This window comes from Heterocephalus glaber, unplaced genomic scaffold (assembly GCF_053883595.1).
Source record: "Heterocephalus glaber isolate CG9 unplaced genomic scaffold, H.glaber_assembly_v1.0 deba00001498, whole genome shotgun sequence".
Taxonomy (NCBI): Eukaryota; Metazoa; Chordata; class Mammalia; order Rodentia; family Bathyergidae; genus Heterocephalus; species Heterocephalus glaber.
In genome coordinates this window covers 4,953,437-4,975,440 of record NW_028258321.1, presented here as the reverse complement: position 1 = coordinate 4,975,440, position 22,004 = coordinate 4,953,437, and the positions used below count along the sequence as shown (strand labels likewise).

At 59.7% G+C, this 22,004-nt stretch overlaps 1 protein-coding gene across 4 annotated transcripts in view; it reads right to left on the bottom strand.

The window, feature by feature from the left end:
- The window catches only part of Sh3pxd2a (SH3 and PX domains 2A), a 193,779-nt gene that overhangs the window by 67,821 nt on the left and 103,954 nt on the right, over nt 1-22,004 (bottom strand). For 3 of the 4 annotated variants that reach the window (XM_021245689.2, XM_021245687.2, XM_021245688.2), the window contains exons 5-6: nt 21,548-21,639; nt 3,236-3,264 (exon numbers count right to left, since the gene is read on the bottom strand). In XM_021245689.2, coding sequence (XP_021101348.2) covers nt 3,236-3,264; nt 21,548-21,639 — 121 coding nt within the window. Of the gene's footprint in view, nt 1-3,235; nt 3,309-21,547; nt 21,640-22,004 lie in introns of those variants that run through there. The other variant, XM_087185847.1, reaches the window with a different exon arrangement.

Genomic DNA, 22,004 nt, shown 5'->3' with positions numbered 1-22,004 from the left:
AGAGCATTCTGGGAAGAAAGAACGGCAAGTACCAAGTGCGCAGGGAGGAACACGCTTGACGGGGCTAAGGAACAGAGGGTGACCTTGGGGCCTCGAGGAATGTGCTAGCTGGGAGTGTGTTAGGGCCGGGGCAGGGCAGCGCAGCGATACAGTGCAGGTCAGCAAGGCCCACACAGCTCTGTGAGCCAGAATAAGGGTGTGTCGGGAACAGGGAGTCCCTGGGGAACTGAAACCTCTCGGTTTGGTCTTGCCTCAAGAGCGCCCCTAGCGGTGGTGTGGAGAATGGCAGTCAGGGTGGAAGCCCAGACACCAGGCAGGAAGCAGGGGTCTCCGGGAGACCAAAGGGCTTCTCACAGGTGTGATGGTGGAGGCTGGAGGCCAAGTTGGAAGGTTCCAGTCAAGAATGACGTATAGATGTTGGGCTTGAGGAGCAGATGGATGCTGAGAAGAGAAGGCTGGGTGGAGGGAAGCACAGCAGAGAAACAAGAGGCTGCACTGCCTCATGTTCAAGGTCAGTGGTCCTGCCTCTTCCATGAGGATGTAAGCTGCCTAAGAACTCTGCTCTGTTGAGTTGGCCCTGCCCAAGCCCTGGGTATGGTGGCTCAAGTCTGTAATCCCAGCACTTTGGGAGGCTGAGCTAGGAGGATCACAAGTTCAAGGCCAGCCTGAGGAATTTAGTAGACTTCACAAGGCCCTGTGTCAAAATAAGAAGGGCTGGAGATGTAGTTCAGTACGAAGGGCCTGGGTTCAATCCCTGATAACTGGGAGGGGGAGGGGGAGGGGGAGGAGGAGGAAGAAGAGAAGTAGTTGTTAAAGAAGAAAGACGTTGTTCTAAACTTGAGCTGGGTGTAGTGACAGCCTGTAGCAGGGCTACTCAGGAGGCTGGGCCTCCGTGTCAGGAAGGGACTCTCAAGGAGGAGCTGAGGCTTTGGGGCTAAGCTGTGAGAGGTGAGGGCCAGGGATAGCATCTGTTTTCTCTGTGCAAATGTCCCTGGCTGAGCAAGCTGGCAGGCAGAGCCCTAAACATGCACTTAATTCCGGACTTTGTCCAGGACTGTGGGAAGTCATCTGCCACCTCCCCTCAGCCCCAGGTTTTCATTTATAAATAGGACTCCCATTACCCACCATGCAATGTGGCTCCGGTGAGCAAGTAAGGAAACAGGTACAGACATTTAATAAGCGCACAGTAGATGCTCATTAAATCATACCCAGTACTTCAAGGGAACCCTGTAAATTTCGGGCAGTGTCTAAGCTTGCTCACAGAACAACTGATCCAGTCTTCACTATTACCAGATGAGGTACGCACTAGTCAGGGCTCTCCAGAGAAACAGCCGACATGATGTACACATACACAGAGAAAGGGAGGTTTATTTTAGGAATTGGTTCACATGATTGTGGAGGCCTGGTGAGTCCAAACTGATGGGGAGGCTGGCAGGCAGAGTCTGGGAAACTGAGAGGAGCCCAAAGGCAGGCTGCTGGCAGAACTCCTTGCTGGGGAGGGGGGGCTGGTGGTGGTCAGTCTTTGTCCCAAGGCCTTCAACTGATGGGTTCAGGGCCACCCACATTAGAGAAGGCAGGGAATCTGCTTTACTCAAGTCCACCCATTTAAATATTAATCTTGGCGAGCGTGGTGGTGCATGCCTATAATCCCAGTACTTGGGAGGCTGAGGCAGACTGGGCTACACAGTGAGTTCGAGGCCAGCCTGAACTACCTATTGAGACCCTGACTCAAAAACAACATAAATAAATAAATGTTAACCTCATCCAAAAAACACCTTCACAGAAACATCCAGAACTAGGCTTGACCAAATATCTGGGCACCATGACCCATACCAGGCGGTACATATAAAATAAACAATCAGGAAACATAAAGTTAACCCTCTCAAGATGGGTATAAGTATTATCCCTAATTTACAAGAGAGGCAACAGGTACAGAGAGGGGTAAGAAACCTGCCTGAGGTCATAGGGGAAAGAAGCCAGACTCCCTGCTGCCTGGCTCCAGAGCTGGCACTTAAGCAGGACACTAAGTGGCCATTAGCATAAGCATGCCAATGAAAATTAAATTTCTCCTCCCTTCCTCTTGCCGGCCCTAGGGCTGGAGGCAGAGGACCTGCGGGAGGCCTTCCCCGGGTGGCCGCCTGGGTGGGGCTTCCTCTGCAGAAGAAGCAGAGCTGGGGGAGGGCCGACTTCCCCTTCAGAGGAGAAACTGAGGCCCCCTGAGCGTGGAAAAGGATTGCGTCTAAGGTCACACAAGGGAGCAGGTGGCAGCTGAGCCAGGATTAGGCCCCGGGGCTTCAGAAAATGATGGACAACTGATGCTTCTGGAGACCTGGGGCTGCCACACTCACTGTCACGCGTGAGGTGAGATGAATACTGTTACTTTCGTGTTGAAGAGTGAGGAAACTCCGGTACAGAGAGGCTCAGAAACTTGCATGAGCTCACAGGGCTCAGGCTCAACCAGCACACTCTGCCTCTGAGACCCTGCCAGTTTCCTGGGGACAAACGGGACGGCCCAGCCTCGCGCCTCCTTCCCAGGGGTGACACTGAAGCCCCTGCAATCCTGGGCTCCCTGAATTTCTGTGTGCAGGAGGACGTGCCCTTCGGCCCTGCACACCCCTCTCCCCCTCTGGGCGCGCAAGCACCCCTGCCACAGGCCGCAGCCCATAGCCACGCAGCCCAACCGCTGCCCCCGCGACCCGAGCAGGTCACACGCGCCGCAGAGTCGCTCAGCAAGCACGCCGGACGCAGCTCCCCGCGTCCCCTGAGCAGAGAAGTACTGCACTCTACACTCAACGCACGAACCACAGACGCCGCGACACCTCCTCGGGCTCTCGTCCCCCACACACCCGGCACCTGGACACTCGGCCCCTCCACACCCCAAGGGCAGCCGCGGCCGCACGGCCCAACGTCTGGGGACCCTGACTGGAGGCTTCGCTAACTCGGGGCGCTGGCACCTGTCCCCCACGCGCGTGCCCAGCCCGCGGGGCGGCCCCGCCCTGCAGGGGACCCTGCTCGGAGTGGGGGTGGACAGAGGGGTGCGCGGGCTGCCCTCAGCCACTCGGCCCGGCACGGCCACGCTCCAGCCAAGACCTCTGATCGCGCTGCGCCCCACTGACACGCCCGGGTGCGCTGCCCACTCCCACCGGGAGCCCAGCGGCTCGGCAGAGGGGTGCCCGACCCAGCAAGGACAGCCCCAGCCCCAGGTCCCCGGAGAAACGCCCGGAGGCGCCCTTACCTGATTTCCTTCGGGAGCTGCCGTAGTCCCTGAAAAAGAAGCAACAGCAGACGGACATGGTTAGGGCAGGCGCGGCGCGGCGGGGCACGGGCTCCGGCCGGGCTCACGTGACGCCAGCGCCGGCCGAGCGAGCACCGCGCTCCGCAGCTGCACTCCCTGCGCTGGCCCCGCCCCGCACCCCGCAGGCCGACAGGGCCCACCCTCCCCTCGCCTGGCCGGACATGGAGTGCAGGCAGGTCCCGGGCACTTGGCAGACCGGGAAACTGAGGCCCCGACTCCGGCCCGAGCAGGCCTCCACCCGAAGCATCCCACCTCCCAGTTCTGGCGTCGCACAGCCCACTCCGCCCGAGTCCCACTGAAAGGCCGCCTGCTCGACTCCCTCGCACCCACCCTCGTCACTGTGCATCTGTGTGGCCTTCGATTAAAACGTGACCCTCGGGGTGCCCGGGCTCGCCCCCTCCTGGGCCTGGCTCGGGCGATGGTGAACACCAGCTATGGCACGGTGTGGGCCTTTCTGCAGAAGGCCAAGGCTGGGGAGCCAGCGTGCAACGGAGAGAGTGGGGCTCAGCACCCTGCCCAGGTAAGGGGGGGCGGCAGCGTGGTAGGCACGGGGTTCAGTTTCTGAAGAAGTGAGCGCTGGGTTCAAATCCTACCCCTGACAGTAACAGTTGGGTGACCCTAGGCACTGAACCCCTCCCACCTCCAGGACCTGCCCCGAGTCTGCTCTGCCCTCCAGGGAGCAGTCGGGGACTTGGGTCAGGCCGACTTCCCACATCCCGCCCCCTCCGTCCCCTCGGACTGGGCCTAGATGCTGGGGAAATGCACTCGGACTGGAGGAAGTGCCTTTTCCTGTTCCCTGGAGCCAGAGAAAATGCCAGCTGCTGCCCACCTTTGGTCCAAGCTAGCGAACTAGCCAGCTAGATCTGCCTGCTGGAAAGGGAGGCCTCACGGAGAAGGCACAGCAGAGACCCCGAGAGGATCCGCCTTGTGGCGACCCTGAGGTGCTGGTTCTGGAGATCTAAGGGTAGCGGGGTGCCCTAGGGTGTTTGTGAAGCTGTAAGGAAATTCCTCTGCACAGCCGGGGCGCCCCCTCCCCATTTCCCTTTGTTGAGGCTTACAGCCCCCTGAACCAGGACGCTGGGGCAAGCCTAAGAAGCTGCATTTCTCAAGTCCCCCTCCTTCCTGAGAACCCCCTCGGCAGCTGTGTCTCTTTCCATCCTCCAGTCACACCAAGACAAGGTCCTAGCACCCCATTTTACGGATGAAGAGAGAGAGGTGCAGCCACTCCCTGAAGTCACCGGATCTGGTTTATAACCTACTGGTCGGAATGAAAGATGCAGGGCCTTGAGGTGGAGAAGAATCTGTTTCCTCCAAGAGGAGCTGGGAAGAGGGAGCGCCCCCCCCCCCCATCTTCCTGAGGCGGAAGAGAGACCCGGCAGCCTGTGGCCCGGCCCATCTGGCGGTGCCCACCTGAAGCTCAGGCCTGGGAGGACTCGTTATACAATGGCCCTTATTACTGTATAGTACTGTACCCGCCCATAACTCTCCTCTCCAAGGAGGGATTTCGTTTCTCAAGCCTTTTCTCTGGGTGAGGCTGGGCCACTGAAGAAGGGCAGGGAGCGAGAAGCTGCCCTCCTTGTCCCACACTCTCCCCCTGGAGCTGGGCGCAGCACTGCCAGAAGCCCCCACAGGGGCGGCTCCGGAATGACGCTCCCTTCTCCCAGCCTGTGTGGCTGTGGGCTGCCCGGGATGCTTAGATCTGGTCACAGCCGGAAGAGGAGGCAGGCGCGTCGTTCCACGTGACAGGGGAGCACCTGAGGCTCAGGAGTGGGACAGGGACATGGTTGGCATGCCCTAAGTGCCTCCTAAGTGCTGGGCATCACTCCAGTGATTCTCAGTCTGGCCATCAATGGAATCATCTAGAAAGCTGCGTAAAAATTCAGCTGTGGGCCCCACCCCAACCGACTGCATTACCTGCATTGCCAACAGCTTCCCTTGGGATTCTAAGTGTTGCATAACCTCCATCGGCCAAGCCTCCCTTAAGAAACGTTCACACTTATAAGAACAGTGTGCTCAGGGCCCGGGATTTAGCTCAGTGGTTCCACCGCCTGCCTCACAAGCGCAAGGTCCCGAGTTCAATCCCTGGTACCAAAGAAAAAGAACAGGGTGCTTGCTGTGCCAGAGGGGCTTCCAGACAGCTCCCCGCCTGCCGTCCTCAAAGCAGGCTCTGGAGCCCTCCGGGCAGGTGGTGAGAAGTGAGGCAACTCGTTCAGGGTCCCACAGAGAGTGAGGGGCTGCGGTTGGGCAGAACCCCAGGCCCACCAAGCCCCAGAGGGGTGCGGGCCTGGACGGCAGAGCCCTGGGGTGGACGAGGACGAGGGCCATGGGGAGGCGGTGGGGGCAGCCAGGCTGGGCTGGATGTGGGCATGGCAGGAACAGGAACCCTTGCAAGGTCTCTGGCCTCCAGCCTGAGGAGGCACTGCCCTAATAGGAACCTCTTGGAGGATTACGGCCGGGCACCTCTTGGCAAATGCATTCTGTAGTTTTAGCTGCTGAATGTGCTAAGAAGCAGCTTAGGTATCCAATGGCTGGGACTCCCCCACTCTCCACACCCCAGAGCATGGGGGAAGACAGGGCTCCCCCGCCTCGGGCACCCCTGCTGCTCACTGCCCTGCAACCAGTCCTGGCCTCTGCTGGGGTCCAGGTCCCCTCTGTATGTCCCCTCCCTGCTTCAGTTCTTGCCCGGAGCTGGTGCTGACAGACGCCCCCCCCCCCAGTGACTCTGCCACTGTAGCTCACAGTCTAGCCTGCTTCTGACTCGAGCTGAATCACTGCCTCCCAGAGAGCCCGGGAGGAAGGGGGGCCCAGCAGGGGCAGCATCTTCCTGCGGGGATGCCAGCAGCTAATGTGATTGAAAAGGCCTTCCAGGCTGCATCCTGACGGCTGCGCCAGGCCATTGGCCTTCTGTGCAGCTGGTCCCGGGGTGACTAAGACCACAGGCACAGCGACAGACGCTGGGGTCAAGCCACGCCAGCTGGCAGTGGTGCCCCTGTGGTCCCCAGGTCTGGCTGGGAAGGCAGGGGCAGCGTTCCCCAGCCTCATGCCCGGCCTCGTCTACACAAGGTCCCACGTCTCTCAGCCCTTCCTGCCAGGCTCCGCAGTGCCCTGCATGAAGCCAGCTGGCCCAGCTACCAGGTATGGACCTTGCCTGAGCCTGGTGCACCTGTGGGTTGAGGGCAGAACGGTGCCACCCGGCCCAGACTGTCCGTCACCTCCACCCACCCAGACGGCAAAGGCTGTTAGACTTGGACACTGCAGAGCCCTGAGACTTAAGGAACGGCCTCTCCCTCAGGCCCTCCCAAACACTGGCAGGCACTGTTGGCTGGGTTGGGGAGCCCAGCTCTGTTTCCAGTTTGGGGCTCACAGACACCAGAGGTCTCTGTCCAGCGCTGAGCAGCAGCAAAGCCCGCTGTGGAGAGGGGGTGGGCGGTGTTTCTATGCTTCCCAGGCTAGTCCTGAACTCCTGGGTGCAAGTGATCCTCCTGCCTCAGCTTTCGGAGGAGCCGGGACTAGCAGTGTGTGCACTGCAATGCTCAGCTTTTATGTATTTATTTATTTTGGGTTTTTTTGGTACCGGCGATCGAACTTGGGACCTTGTGCTTACAAGGCAGGCGCCAGAACCACTGAGCTAAATCCCCGGCCCATACTGCTCAGTGTTTAGAACACAAGGTGGGCCTGAGTGAGCTTCGCTGCTAACACACACCCGAAGGGTGGCTCTTCGTTCTTCTTTCCCTCTTCCCATTTCTCTTGGTAAGACATGATGTGCTCCTTTCCCAGACATCATACTGGGCGCGGGTGCTGGAGACAGCAACAGGGAGGGCAGGGAGAGGGTGGCGATGGCATTTAACTCTTGTGCTGGCCACCTGCTCCTGCACTTGGCCCCTGCATTAGCAGGTTGCGGTGGCGTGGCCCAGTGGCAGATGCTTCCTGCCCTGCACATGAGGCCCTGGGTTTGATCCCCAGCACTGCAGAAAGAACCAAAGAACAAAAGACGCAGCCACTGGCCTTCGGTGGTCTGAGGACTGCAGAGCAGGGGTGAAGCACGTTACAAGGCGGAGGCGCAGGCCCTGGGCTGAGGGGCAGTGCTGAGCTAAGGTGCCCCCCAGGAGCCACACCAGGGACCCGGCTGCAGAGACGGCTCTCGGGTGGGAAGGAGCGGGGAGGACAGGGCCGGGAGCTCAGCCTGGTGTGGGCTCCGAGAAGGGAAGGACGCTGAGAGCGCCAGTCTCAGGCAGCCTCAGCAGGGAGGACGCTGCCTTTCCGGCCTCGGGCTCCTGCCTGCTGGCTGACACCGCCGTCTGGCCCAGGGGCTGCCTGCAGTCCTGCTGCCACCGGAACTGCTCTCTGGCCGCTGGGGGCCAGATGGCTGCCTGGGAGCGGACCTTGGGAGCCAGGTGTCACCGATGATAGGCCTTACCTGGACAGAGAGCTGGGGACAGCGTCGTCCTGAACCGGCCAGAGAGTGACCTGGAGGCACTGAGCTGTGGGCCAGTGAGGCCCATCAGCCAGCACAGGAAAGAGGTGACCTGCCTGGCCAGCAAGTCTGGGGTACAGCTGGGGAACAACGCCACACTCTACGTACAATTCTTTTTCTTTTTTGTGTGTTTCAGGTTGAACTCAGGGCCTTTGCATGGAGCTCCATGCCAGGCCCTCCCACCTGCACTCCCCTTTTTATCTTTCATTTTGAGACAAGATCTTGCTAGGTCACTCAGTTGCCTGGGCTGGACTCGAACTTGCAGCCCTCCTGCCTCAGCCTGCCAAAGGGGAAGCTAACATTCGGAGGCAATCTGTGCTGAGAGCCACAGCGGTGGGGGCATGGCGAGTGCAGAGAAAAGAAAGACCGAGTGGGCTGGCTCACAGGACATGCATGCCCAGCGGCTTCCTGGAGGACAGAGCCCTGAAAGCGGAGGGGTCAGGACCCTGAGAGAGGGTGGGGAAGGAGGGCGCTCCAGAAGCAGGAACAAGCCGCTCCCGTAGTGGAAGGTTTCCTGAGGAGGACGGGAAGCAGGTGGACAGCCTGGGGGAGGGCAGGGCTTTGGTGGCAGGCGTGAGACCCAGGTTTCTGACTAGGAGTGCTGCGTCGGAGGCAGCTCAAGGAAGGCTGTCTTAGTTACTTTTCTCTTGTTGCTGAGGCAAAATACCGGGCACCCAGAGTTAAAGGGGAAGGGTCTGTTTGGCTCACAGTTGGTAGAGGTTTTAGTCCATAGTCACCTGGCTCCAGGCAGGGTGGCAGAGGGGCAACAGGTCACAGTGACAGAAGCAGCAAAAGCAACAAGGGACCTTTGGGGCAGCGTATTTCTGCCCCTTGTATCCCATCCAGAGTACGGGGGTCAGGGCAGTGCCAAACTGATCATTCACGCGTAGTGATTTTGTAACCATAAGCCCCTACCCAGCGTCACACCTTCCAGACTCAGCTCCCTCTGAAAAGGACTGCACGAGGCTTTGGGAGGACATCTAGACACAAGCCACGACAAAGGCTTTTGGGGAGAGGTAGACTGCTGGCCAGGAGAAGCAGCAGAGTCTGGGGCTGAATGTCAGGAGACCCGGACGCCACCCCGCTCTGCCCCTCGGTGGCTCCTGGTCCTGGGAAAGCCACTTCACATTCCAGTGATACTTTCCACTTTTTTCTTTTTGCAGTGCTAGGATTGAAACCACAGCCTACACATGCTACACAAGTGCTCTCCCACTGACGTATACCCCCAGCCCTTCTAATCTTCTTTAAATTTTGAAACAGGGTCTTGCAAAGTTGCCTAGTCTGGCCTCAAATTTGTGATCTTCCTGTCTCAGCCTCTTGAGAAGCTGGGATTGAGTATGCCACTGTGCCCGGTGGAACGCAGTGCTTTCCAAATGACAGGCCATGGCCTACTCGTGAGCTCTGAAGTTGATTTTGTGGGTCCCAATCAACATTTTGAAAAGGTAGATAGACTTGCTGGCCAGGGCGGCCGAGACAGGAGGATTACAAGTTCAAGGGCAGCTGGCTCAACTTAGCAGGGCCCTATCTCAAAAATAAAAACACACAGGCCCGGGGAAGTAGCTTGGTATTCCCTGGGTTCAATCCTCAGTACTGGAAAAAACAAACAAAATGTCCAGGGAGTCAGTCATGGTTAAGATTGTTCCGTGAAACTTTGGTTTCAAATGTCTGTCCACTGCCTGTCTGTATGTCTGTCTGTATTGGGTTTCACAATAAATTGTGAAATTTCTTTCTTTCTGTGGCAAAAGAAAAAGTTTTAAACACACTGTCAAATTCTCTGGGGCTCAGCTTCTCCATCCTTCAAAGGAGGCTGGGATCAGCATCCTGGAGCTGGGGATTTTCCCTTCCTGCTAGCCCCCACTGGGCTTTTGTTCTGGCTTTTCAGAGCCTTTGCGTGAAATGGTCTGCAGAGGCAGTGACCCCCAGGCGCGACTCCGAGGGGGCATGAATGCTGTCCTTTGCCCCAGGCGTGCCTGATCTAAACTGCTCTGGGTGCTCTGTGTCCCACAAGAATCTGCCCTTTCTCTCAGCGCTTGTGCCGTGCAGGATTCTGAGAATGAGCCCCATTGTGACCATGCGGACTGGCCGAAGAGCCAGATTCCTGCCCTGGTGAAAGCACCGAGTTCCCAGGGAGAGACGGGGTCTTGGGTCCCCTGCCTGTGTCCAAGAGAGGCTGAATGCATGGCCATCAGAGGAACCCCCGGGGACCCCGCCTTCTCCTTGCTCCCGAGGGCCTCTGCCGCTTTCCAGCCACAGCGAAAGGACAAAGCACTGTCTGTCTGTCCTCCGTGTCTACCACTCTGGGCAAAGCCCCTGAGCGTGTCTCTGGCTTCAGGATGGGCAGAGTGGAGAGGGGGTGGGTGCAGATCTAGTGGGACGATGTGTGAGGCTCCTGGAGCAGCACCTGCACTTGGGAAGCACCCAGCTCCGCAGCCTGTTGCATGGGGCTGGACTTGGCCTGCAGGATGTGCTGACTGGCCCAGCCTCACGGCAAGGTCTGCGTTAAGTCACTGGCTTCTTCACTCAGGGAGCCACATGAGGGCCACGAGAGGAACAGGCCTGGATTCCCACCCATGTGGAGTCGAAGAGTTCTGCCCTGACAGCGGCTGTAAAAGCCATGGGGGAGTGTGGAGAAACACGAAGCGCTTTCCCAGAGTGGGAAATGGGGCAGGGGCTACCGACTGAGTGGACTGGCCTGCAGTGCCACGTTTCCATTCAGGCCATCTGAGATCCTGCTTCCAGCTTTGCCTGCCTCCTTGGATTGCTGAGGCTGCCCGTCAAAACCTAGCACAGGGCTGGTAACAAAGTGTGATGGGATTCAACTATGGCATTCTCAGAGAGAAGGGCAGGAGGACCATCCATGTTTGGAGATCTTCCTTGTGTTTTCCCTTTGTTTGTCCCTGCATCTATCCTCCGCCCATCCATTCTCCATCCACCCCCCTTCCATCACCCATCCATCTGCCATCCACCCTGATGCATGCCTTAAGTGCAAGGCTGTCATAGACTTATTCTTGTGCCCGAAGCAAGAGAGTGGCAGAAGACAAGAGATAAGAAACATCCAAGACGAGAACATGCACAAGTCACTTTGAGATGACACCCCAAAGCTTGCTCGAGAGCATCCTGCACAGGAACTCCCAGCTGGGGGAGCAGCAGTGATCTGGGGTGGTTGGGAACACTGCCTGGCAGAGGTGAGGGATGTTCACAGAGTTAGAGCAGAGGCAGGAAGGAGCCCCAGGGCAGGAGGGAGGGGTGAGCCAGGGTGCAGGGCAGGAGTGAGTGTGGGATGTGCACATGTGTCTGGGAGCAGAGCCCAGGGAGGCCATGCAACCTGCGGAGCAGATCCTGTACCAGAAGCACACTGAAGTTCTGGCCCTGCGGCACCGAGTGTCCCAGTCCTTCCCACCACACTAGTGGAGCCCTAACCAGAGCTGTCGGGATGACAGAAATGGTCTCTGCCAGCAGCTGATGCTCTCAACAGTGGCCTCCGAGCACTCAGAATACAGCCAGCATGACTGGAGCAGCAAACCTCAGCGTAATGCAAAGCCCCGAACACCAGCTGGGGATGTAGCTCAGTGGTAGACACAGGGTTAGCACGAGTGGAGGCCAGCACCAAAAAACCAAATAAAAACCCCTGCATTTAAGGTTGAAATGTAAAGGGGCACAGTGGCAGTGATTCTCCCTCCCTCCCTCCCACTAAGCTGCACCCTGTCCGAGTGGCCACTTCTGTGGACTGTGGAGTCTAGACCAATGGCTACAGCCTGGCACTCGGGCGCGGGCAGGCTTGCTCCGCTCACTTGGTAAGAGTGTATTCACAGCTACCAGTGCGGGGGTTCAGATCCCAGCTCTGAACTGGGGTGTAGCTCAGCGGTGGAGGCTGTGCTTAGCATGTGCAAGGCCCTAGGTTTCTCCCTGCACCAAACAATGCAAAGCAAATGCCCACCCTCCAAGAAGAAAACCAAAGCCAGGAAACAAATTCCAGTTCTACCAGATGATAGTGTCTGTGCTCATTTGCAGAGTGGACCCTGACCAGTAGGACCAGCACCCTGGGATCGTGGGCATGTGGCCAGTTAGTGCCTCTCAAGCAGCTTGGGCTGGGCAAGGCCCAGTGGCAGGAAGTGGAGGAGCAGGTCCTCCTCGCCCTCCGCCATCTCTGCTCCACCCCAGGCCCAGCGGCTGATCAGGGTGGGGAGCCAGGAGAACCACCTGGGGCAGGAGGGCCGAAGGAGGGTGCAGAGGGAAGGCCAGGAGGGGGTGGGGACTGCTGGAGGATGGCTCAGGAAGGCCTCGGGACACCAGCCTGGCTGGCTGCAGTGAGGGCCAAGGCTGGGGTGTCTGCATCTGTAATAGAGAAAGCCTGGCCACGTGGGGTAAAGCCACTTTGGGTGAGGCCACAGCCCTGGGGCCTCCAGCCCCGTGGGAACGGCTGTTCTGGTTGCTTTCATGGTCCTTGGGAACCCAAGCACACCAACCTAGTGGACCACAGGGCTGCCCTCAGTGAGCTGTCCAAGGCCCCAGGAGTGACAGCCGATCAGGAGGTCTCACTGCCTGGCCAAGAGACAGGCTTAACGAGGCTGCTCCAAAGGGCAGGCGGCTGTCACAGTCCACACCATGGCCTCCAGGCACAGGACAAGGGGACTCTCAGCAAGGGCCTGGGTCCTGTGGAGCTCTGGGATGCTCCAGTCCGGCCTGGGGGCCTCCTGACGGCCTGACAGCTGCCTTCCTGTGTGGCTGAGCAGGAGGAGGAGCCTGGGATGGACCCCAAACTCGGCCAGCCTGGCATGGCAGTCACAAGACCCAGGCTCTAGCTATACCCGATCTCAATAGGCAGAGTGACTTGGGCAGGGGCGGCCATCCAGGCTGCACGTGGGCCGGCATCCAGCAGCTGCAGGAGGGGCAGTGCTTTCCTGTCCCACAACCCCTCACCCGAGTTCCTGGCCTTGGAGCCACCTGCCTGCAACTATGGTGAAATAGCTGTTCCCAGGAAGCCCACTGCAGACTCCAGGCCCTGGCCCTGGCCTCCACCCTCCAGCAAACATCTTCTGAGTTTCTGCTCCCAAGGACAAGTGCCCTGAGGCCCGGGGCAGACCTGGGCCTGGACCTCCCCACCCTGAGTGAGCCCTTCCCTCCCAAAGGCAGGGCTGCGGAGTGAAGGAGCGGGGAGGGGTAGGAGGTGGGCGCAAGGCCTCGCCAGTTGCAGGCCACCAGGGGCTCTTGGAAGACGCCCCAAGCACAGTGGAAATCCATCAGTGTTTACCTCCCTGACTGAAGCGTTTTGGGAAGGTCCCCAGAGGCAGTGTGGGTGAGGTTGGCAGGGGCTGAAGAGGCCATGCAAGCTCCTCACCCAGCCTCTGGGCACACGGCCCGCAGCAGGTGCCGGTCCATGCAGGATCCAGCTGCCGAGGCAGCCTCTGGCTGTCTTCCCTCTGCTTCCCTGCCACCCTCCCTCACCGGGGCCTTACAAATAAACCCTTGAGCTCCAATCCGTATCCCCAGATTGGCTTCTGGAGGCTTCAAAAATGATTATTTCCCCTCTCCTGGAGCTGTTCTGTGTCTCAGGGATCACAGAGTGTCTCCTAGCCACCCCATAAGATCCTCGTAGCCAGCAGAACCAGCCCAGTGCCAGCTGGGGGCCAGCATGTCCTGGCAGCACTGAAACTTTCTGAGGTCCCCGATGCAGGGGACAGGTCATTGGGTGCCCTTTCCTGTCGGGCTGGGGCCAGGCCAAGGCATCCCCACCTTCTCCAGGTGCAGCCTGCCTCTGCCTCCTGGGATCAGACTGGAGAACACTGCATCCGGCTCCCAGCCTGCAGGCGATGCCGCCTCCCTGTCCATCTCCTTCCAGACTCACTCCAGGCTCCAGGCACCCTCTTCTGCACTGGTAGTGAGGACACCCCAGCCTGCGGGCCCTAGAAATCTAGATGCTCTAGAAATCAGCTGAGAATATCAGAGAGCCAGAAAAAGCATCGGGTTTTAAGCCTCCAAACTTGGGCTGGCATGGTGCCTCTGGCCTCAGCGCTTGGTTGGGCTGTGTGACCCTCGACACTGGCTGGGCAATGCTGGAGCATGCGCTGGGCTCCCAGGCTGGGACTGGGGCAATCCCTGCTTCCGCCTCCCAGGAGCTCCATGGCACGGAGCTGCCGGCCAGGCAGTGAGCGTTCTGTGGCGTTCACCAACAGCAGGTCCCTGTCACTGAGGCGAGCACAGCCATGTGCGGAGCACACTGAGCTTCAGGGGCTGGGGTAGGGAGGAGCCAGGCTTCAGGCCTCACCGTGGGGGGCGCCTCCTTAGCTCTTACTGGCTTTGCAAGTCATGTGATCACTGTGCTTCAGTGGCTTTATCTGCTATTTGGAGGAAATAACTGTACCACTTCATGGGATAAATGGAAAAATGAAAGAGCTAAAACACATGTACAGCTTAGAAGAGTACCACACTGGTGAACCTTATAAACATGAGCTCTCAGCAGCTTTCCAGATCTTAGGACAACCCAGCATCACTACTTCCACCCACGGTCCCACTGATGTGCCTCGGGAAGCGCAGACTCAGAGAGCTTCTGCCACGTTCACCTACAGTGTCCAGCCTGCAGCTAACACGAGGGGTGCGGTGACGGCCAAGCTGAGGCCATGCTGGCTCCCAGGGTGGCTGCCACCTCTCAGGGAAGCCAGCTGTTGAACTGCGTGACTGCATCCGTGGTATGCGGCACCATCAGGAAGTCCCCGTGTGTGGAGGGGCAGCGGGCCCAGGTGAGGTGAGTGGAGTTTAGGCTGGGTTTGAAAGGGTGCCTTGCCTGACACACAGCTGGTCATGGGCAGAGCCATCTCAGAGGGACCTGAGCCTATACCTGTGACCCCCGGCCCCCCAGTCATCCTAACTCAGCCAGCTTCCTTCCCCGGAGCGTTTCAAGAGGGGAAAATGATCGTAAGACAACAAGCTGACAATCAGCTCCTTCTTCATCTTCTGCTAAACAGCTGGGCTGCTGGCACACCTGCAGCTTGCCCTGGGTACAGGTTGGGCATCTTTGTGGCTTGGCCCCTTGATCTATTGCTGGTACCTACTGGTCTCCCAGAAGCGTGGGCGCCTTGCATTTGAGGGAGTGTCCTCCCATGACCCAGGGAGCTCAGTACCTGGACTTGGGTATAGATTTCAAGGTGAGCAACCAGCTGGGGCCCTGGGCTCAACGGGCAGTGCCTCCGTAGGCAGTGAAATGGGTGCCTCCCGCCCTCGGTCCCCTCAACGGCCAGCCCACCTCAGAGCTGCACGGAAGCCAGCGGACCTCAATCCCAGGCTAGGAGGCCATCTGAGGGGGCAGAGCAGCAGCTGGAACTCCCAGAGGGTCTAGCAATGGGGCGGCCAATGGGTGGGTGGGGCCCAGTCCCTGGGGACACGGGCTTCACCTTCTCAGACTCAGCAGGGAAGGGGTGCTAATGGGGCTCTGCAACACTGTGTTTGCAAAGATTAGAAAACCCCACTGGGCATGTCGGGACACACCTAATCTCAGCCCTCTGGGAGGCTGAGGCAGGAGGATTGAAAGGCTAACTTAGTCAGATGTCTGCAAATGAGATGTGAAAAGGGGCTGGGGATGTAGCTCCATGCTCTCTGGCCGTGTCTCAGGAAGCCATCCACAGGCCCTCTGGATGGTGACTCCTTGTGCCGCCTGGGCCGTGTCTGGCCGTGGGAAGGGGCCAGCTTTCTGGGTGCCTCCAGAGCCAGCCTCCTCGTGTCTGTATGCGCTCTGAGCCCGGCGGCTTCCCCTAAGAGACCCCCGCTTATGGACAGCAGCCCCAGGACTGCGGCAACCAGGGCCCTGACGCGGTTGTCCTGCCCCTCGCTTGCCACACGAGGGGTCGCCCTGGGGCTCCAGCAACGCTGCCCAGTGTGGTCAGCTGGGGTGAGACCTGGTGCCGGAAGGCTGGGGCTTGAATGCAGCCTCTGACACTTACTGGCCAAGAGGTAACTCGACCAACAGGAGCCTAAGCTTCCTCATCTCAAAAGGAATCAGGAGCCTCACAGGTGTGTGCTGACGGAGACCAGCCCGCCTGCCTCCAGGGTCCAGCGCGCAGGCGCCGCAGGGGCCGGCAGCTGTAATACCGCATCCTGCCACCGGGAGGCGCCAGATACACAGAGAGCCCAAGAGCCGAGGGAGTGACAGAGGCGACTAAACTCGCCCGTCAGCGGGAAGGGCATGGGGTCACAGGACCGCTGCACTCCGGATGCGCCTTCTGCCAGTGAGTTCATCCCCATAGCCATCAGCTCCCCCCCTGACCCCGGCTGTGGGGCGCCTGGCGGTCCCTTCAACCCTGGGCCAACTCCAGCCCCAGGATGCCTTCTGCACCCCTGGAGTAGCCGGCTCTGCCCGAGCCACCCCTCAGGCAGGCCTCCCTGGCCCCCGGGCAGGCTGGCACGTCGCTGCTGACGTCTCGTACCTATATAATGCCTTCCCCACGGCATCCGCAGCTGTTGTAAGCCCATTTTCCAAGCTATACACTGAGGCTTGGAGAGGCTAAATGATTACCAGGCCACACGGAAGGTGGGAGAGGAGCCGTTGCCTGCCATGAGAGGGCCCTGGTGTGCTCTCCTCCCGCTCTGACCAGGAGTCCCCATAGGCGGGAGTGGGTGGTGTCCAGGACCACAGCCTTGTACCTTCACCCTGAGGCCCGATAAACTGGATGACGCCAGGTGTAGTGGCACACACCTGTAATTTCAGCACTGAAGGAGGCTGAGGCAGGAGGATCCCAAGTTTGAGTGCCACCTGGGCAACTTAGAGACCCTTCCTGAAAAAAATGGGGGCCGGAGTGTGTCGCTCAGTGTGAAGACCCTGGGTGGTTCAGTCCCCAGAACTGAGAGAAGGCCAGCCAGCCAGCCAGCCTACACGACCTCCTCCTGGATGCCAGCAGTGAAGGCTGCTGTAACCCAGGTTCTAGGCCCAGCTCTGTCTCAGATGCTGTGTGAAGTGGAAGCCACCTGGGGACAGCGACGTGAGGCAGTCGCGGTGGGCTGGGGATGAAGCTGAAGCCCTTGTGTGCCCCAAGAACAGTGGGTGCTCTATCTGGGCCTGGCCCTCATGGGCTTCTGCCCTAGGGGCCCAGACCGGGCTGGTGGCTTGCAGTCTGCTCCCCTTGGGCTGCCCACCCAGCCCACCCGCCAGGCTACAGCAGTCCCGTTCCCAGGCCGGCACGCCTTCAAGTGCGTTGGGCACAGCTTCCTGTGGGCGCCATCCTGCCACTGCCACCCAGGCTGAGGGGGTCTGGGCAGGGTGGGCAGCGGCCCACAGCCTCCCTCCCAGGCTCCCCTGGCCAGCAGCCCCTAGTCAGCCTGCTGTACCCTGCCCATCAGCTCAGAGCTGTGTGTGCATCGGCCGGCGCTGGATGAAAGCACAGTGTGGCTTGAGTCCCGGCCAGTGGGGTGGGGTGCAGAGGTGTGCACAGAGAGGGTCAGGCCTGGACTTGGCTGCACAGGGGCGGCTGCTCTCCACCCCACTCCTGAGCCCTGGTGCCTGGTTTGGGACAGGGGTGCGGAGGCCTGTGCTTCCTATGGCCAGCAGGGTGAGGGGGCAGGGCTGGAGGGGGCGGCCTCCCCTGTAGCCAGCAGCAGCCCCAGCTGCGACAGAGAGGGGAAGGCCATACCATCGGCCCGCGGTCAGGCCGCTGGCCACCAGGCCTGGACTCTACCCACGGAGCCTGCTGGGCGCGAGGGCGGGGTGCCGGGGTGCCCTGGGCTCTCAGTGCTACCCACCTCCCCGCTGGCTTCCCACAGTGCTCAGGTCCCAGCTGGAAGGGAGTGGCCATCCGTGAGGGCCTGGACAGGAACTGTCAGATCTGGGCCCGGCCAGGGCTTCTCACCCCAGTCCCTCTGGACAGTGGGGCACTGTCCTAGGTCACAACAGAGGGTGACTGCGACTCTGGAGCGGAAGAACAAAAGCCAGCTTGGCAAGGCTCCTCCTTCGCAATTTTGAGACCTTAATCAGGACCCTGGTGCCTGAACAGGAAGGGAGGAGCCGGGGCGGACAGGTGCGGGTACAGGACGGTGGCACAGAGCCTCCTGCTGTGCTCTCCCCACCCAGGGCTCCCTGGCAGTGACCCGGACCTCTGCACCCTGGGCGTGCTGCCCTGTGCCAGGCTTTCCAGGCACTTTGTGTGCCGAGGCGCTGCCCTCGCACAGCCTGGGAGGCAGGGGCTATCCCTGTCCCCACCCCAGACAAGGAGCTGTAGGGCAGTGCCTGGGTCTCTCCCTCAGATGCAAGTGTGAGACCCCAGTGGCTGGTGTGCGTGCATCCGGAGGTGGGAGTTTGGGGTGACTCGGCTGTGAGGGTGGAGCACCCGCGGGGGGACCGGTGTGTTACAAAGCTGACCCCAGAGCGCCCGTCTCCCTCCACACCGGAGGCTGCAGTGCAGGGACGGCCGTCTGTGAAGCGGGGCCTGGCCACACTGCGTCCGCCGGCGCCTTCATCTAGGGCTCCCGGCCCCCAGACTGCGAGAGGCAAATCTCCGCGGCTCATAAGCTACCCAGTCTCCCCTACCCCTGTTGGCAGGTCGAGGGGGACCAAGACACCCACCGCCCACGAAGGAAAACAACCAGGGAGGGGCTGGTCCCCACCTGCCCTGAAGGGGGCGCTCGGCCGAGGAGGCCGCAAAACCACAGGCAACGGAGCTGAAACCAGAGGGCGGAGCCAGCCTGCCTGCTCCCCGCCCACTGGGTGACGTAGGCAAGCACTCCGTCTCTCTGAGCCCTGCCCTCCCTGGTAAGACCCTGCCACAGCTACGGTTTCCAGGAGAGATGTAATGAGCACAGATGACACGGTCACTTATTCAGCAGGTCCCCCAGCACCTGCTCTGGGCCAGGCTCTGCCCTGAGTGCTGGGGACACAGCTGGGAGCAGAGCAGGTCCATACCCTCCTCCCCCAGCCAGCCTGCCTTCCTGCCTGCCTTCCAGCGGGAGGGACCGTGGCTCGCAGGGAGTGTCATCTGCTCAGGCTGCTGGAACAACACCTGTCACCAGCTCGTTCAATAATGACAGGAGCTGCCGCTGCCCGCAGATTTTGTGCGTACAGCGGCCTGTTCCCAGTGGATGGTGCCTTCTAGCTGTGTCCTCACATGGCAGAAGGGCCAGGGGCTCACTCAAGCCTCTTGCCTGTTTGTGGTACATGGGATGGAATCCAGGGGTGCTCTCTCACTGAGCTACATCTCCAGCCCTTTTTCTTTTTATTTAAAGACAGCCTCACTAAGTCCCCAAGCAGGGCTGGAACCTGTAATTATCCTGTCTCAGCCTCCCAAGCAGCTGGGTTGAGACCCTTTTATAAGGGCACTAATCCATTTACAGGAGTGCAGCTCTTGGGACTCAGTCATCTCCCAATCAGTCCCATCTCTGACTACTGCTGCGCAGGCCTTCGCTTCCGGAATGTTAACGTGGGGGACACCACATTCCAATCACTGGAGTTAGCAGACAAGCCACCAGGGAGGTAGCGGTGTGTTGTATGAAGAAAGAGAAAGCTAGGAGCAAGTGCCAGGCCCGACCTCACTGAGAAGCTACCGAGCAGTCTGGGAGGAGACGTGGGCCCAGGCAAAGGCTCTCCTGGGTGTGCCAGGCCCAGGGACGGGACGGCTTGAAGGCCCAGCATTGGATACGTGACTATCGGGTTTGGTTCAGGAGCAGTGGGCAGGCTGGTGTGGTGGGAGCTGGGGCCAGGGGGACCAGGGTGTGATCAGAGGCAGGGCTGGACCCTGAGCTCCCTGACTGCAGTGAGCTGACCCGATGACAGTGAGGCAGGGAGAGCAGGGAGACAGACCGGAAGCCTGATGGGGCGGAATAGGGGACATTGGGAAGGAAGTGCCCACGAGGTCTGCTGCAGGGTGGCCAGAGGCTGGGAAGCAAAGGACTCACTCCACAGGGGTGCTCAGGTTGCGGTCCCGCAGCAGTGTGTGGGGCAAGTGTTTGTGGTCTCAGGCGGGAGGGCAGGCCCCAGCAGCCTTCCTGGGAGGCCGCCCTGCACCACACCTACCGGGGGTATGGGAGGCGCACCCTGGCTGACAGGGCCAGCCGCCCCCAGCAGCATCCACAGCTGGGTAGATGGGCCGGCTCCGCAGCCAGGGGTCAGTGTGGAGGCTGCCGCCCACTTCCTCCCCCAGTCTGGGCAGTCACAGACCCTGTCTCCCCTGGAGGAGGGAAAAGGAAGACAGCCTCCTGCCCAGCCCCTAGAATTCTCCAGGTCCCTGCAGCAGCCCACTTGAAAGAGGCTGGGTTATCTGCAAAATTTCAAGTAAGTCCAGAGGCTTTGATAACTTGATAAACCTCTCCACGGTTGCCTCAGAGTCAAATATGCTGTTACCCGATCCGTGTTTACATTCAGGATGGAGGGAGGGGTGCTCGAAGTGGCCGGGACCTGCGCACAGCCCTGAGGCAGCAGGTGTTATGGCTGTGTCTCGATGTCCCCCAAAGCCTCATACAGTCACAGGTGGCTTTTCAGAGGTGGCTGGGTCCAGAGTGTGTGACGCTGGCATTGATTCACGGTGCAGTGCTAGGGTCAAGGGCACTAGGATTCAGGGTGTGAGTGCTGCCTGGCCCGAGTGGCCTGGATAAGACACAAGGAGCAGAAGGAGCTGTGGTTCCCTTGTTGCTTTGCTACTTCCGGCCTGCTGTGGAGTGTTTCTCCTCTGCCGTGGCATCCCACCATGGAGCCAGCCGATTATGGACTGAAACCTCTACAGACTGTGAGCTAAATAAACCTTTCCTCTTTTCACTTTGAGGGTTGGGTATTTTGTCTCAGCAACGAGAAAAAGCAAGTAAGACAGCGAGGCAGGCACTTGGCTGCAGTACGGGCAGTCTGTGGGCCCAGGTCGCACACAGCCGGGCTCTCTCATGGGGAGTGGGCACACTCTGAACTGGAGCCAGGTCTTCTTGGCAGGTCTCAGAGACAGTGGAGAGGGTGCCAGGGCTGGGCCTAAGGAGTCCCCCCAAAACTGCCCTCGGCTACCCACTTCCTGGGCCTCTGGTCCGTCGTGGGGCTGGAGGGATCCCTTTTCTCAGCCCCATTGCTTGCCAGACCAGTGGTGGACCGGCCCAGGCAGCGATACCCTCCAGAAAGAGGCAGTGAACCTCTGTTGCCATGGGGACAAGATGTTTTCCCACCCATCCCTGCAGAGCCAACTGTGCCCTGAGGACTGAGCTGCAGCCCTTTCTGTCCCCGCCTTCCTCAGACAAGTGTTGACCACGTGCCAGTAGCACTGCCAGGTTATCCCAGGGAGCTCGCTTGTCTACCCACGTGTTTGGCATTATCTCAATTTAGAGCTGGGAAAACCGGTGCGGAGAGGCTGAGGAAATGCTCAAAGATCACAGAACCTCGCCAAGCATGGTCGCACACACCTGTAGTCCCGGCACTGGGGAGGCTGAAGCAGGAGGAAAACCAGTTTGAGACGAGATTGGGCTACTTACAAGTTCAAGGTCAGCCTGGCCTACATAGCAAGACCCTGTCTCAAAAGTAAAATGACACGACCCCAAAAAGATCACAGAGCCTTGAATGAGAACTCATGCTCCACGGTCACAGCCACACGTGAAACTGCAGGGCTATGCCCCGCCCCCAGGCCCTGGGGAGGCACACAGAAGGCGGCCTGCTGGCGCTGGGGCACGGCCCGTTCGCTTGCCTGATGCAGACGCAGACACTGGCCAGAGACCGAAGGCGGGTCGGTGCCTTGCTGGCCACACACCTGCTACCCCTCGGCGACCCCTCCCAGCTGACCTCGCTTGGGCCTACACCTGCCAAGCACACAGCACAGGCTGGAGCTGCTACTCACTCCTTTGGGGGGTTGACATCCTCAGGTCGGGCCTCGAAGAATCGAAAGACTTCATCGCACTGCGAGATGTGAGGGGGTAGTCGGATGAGTGCCTGAGGGAAGACAGGAAGAAAGGGCATTAGTGGGACAAATCTGGGAGCAGGAAGTCAGAGTCAACCTGGGCTGTGCTTCGGAAGACAGTCACCCCCCACCCACCACTGACAACCGCGATCACTGCACTGACCAGCCAACCAATGAAACGATTACCTGTCTACCCCTCCGTGCCCTCAACTAAAAACATCAACCACCCAATTAATCAACAAACCAACAAAACTGCTAAAATAAGATCAATTAGCCAGCTGATGAGCCATCCCGGCAATAATTCAACCAACCCATCCCATCAATAAGTCTGCAAACTGAACAGCCAGCTAAGGAACACCAATGGCCAGTGCACAAACCCCAGGTCTGCGGCCCCGGG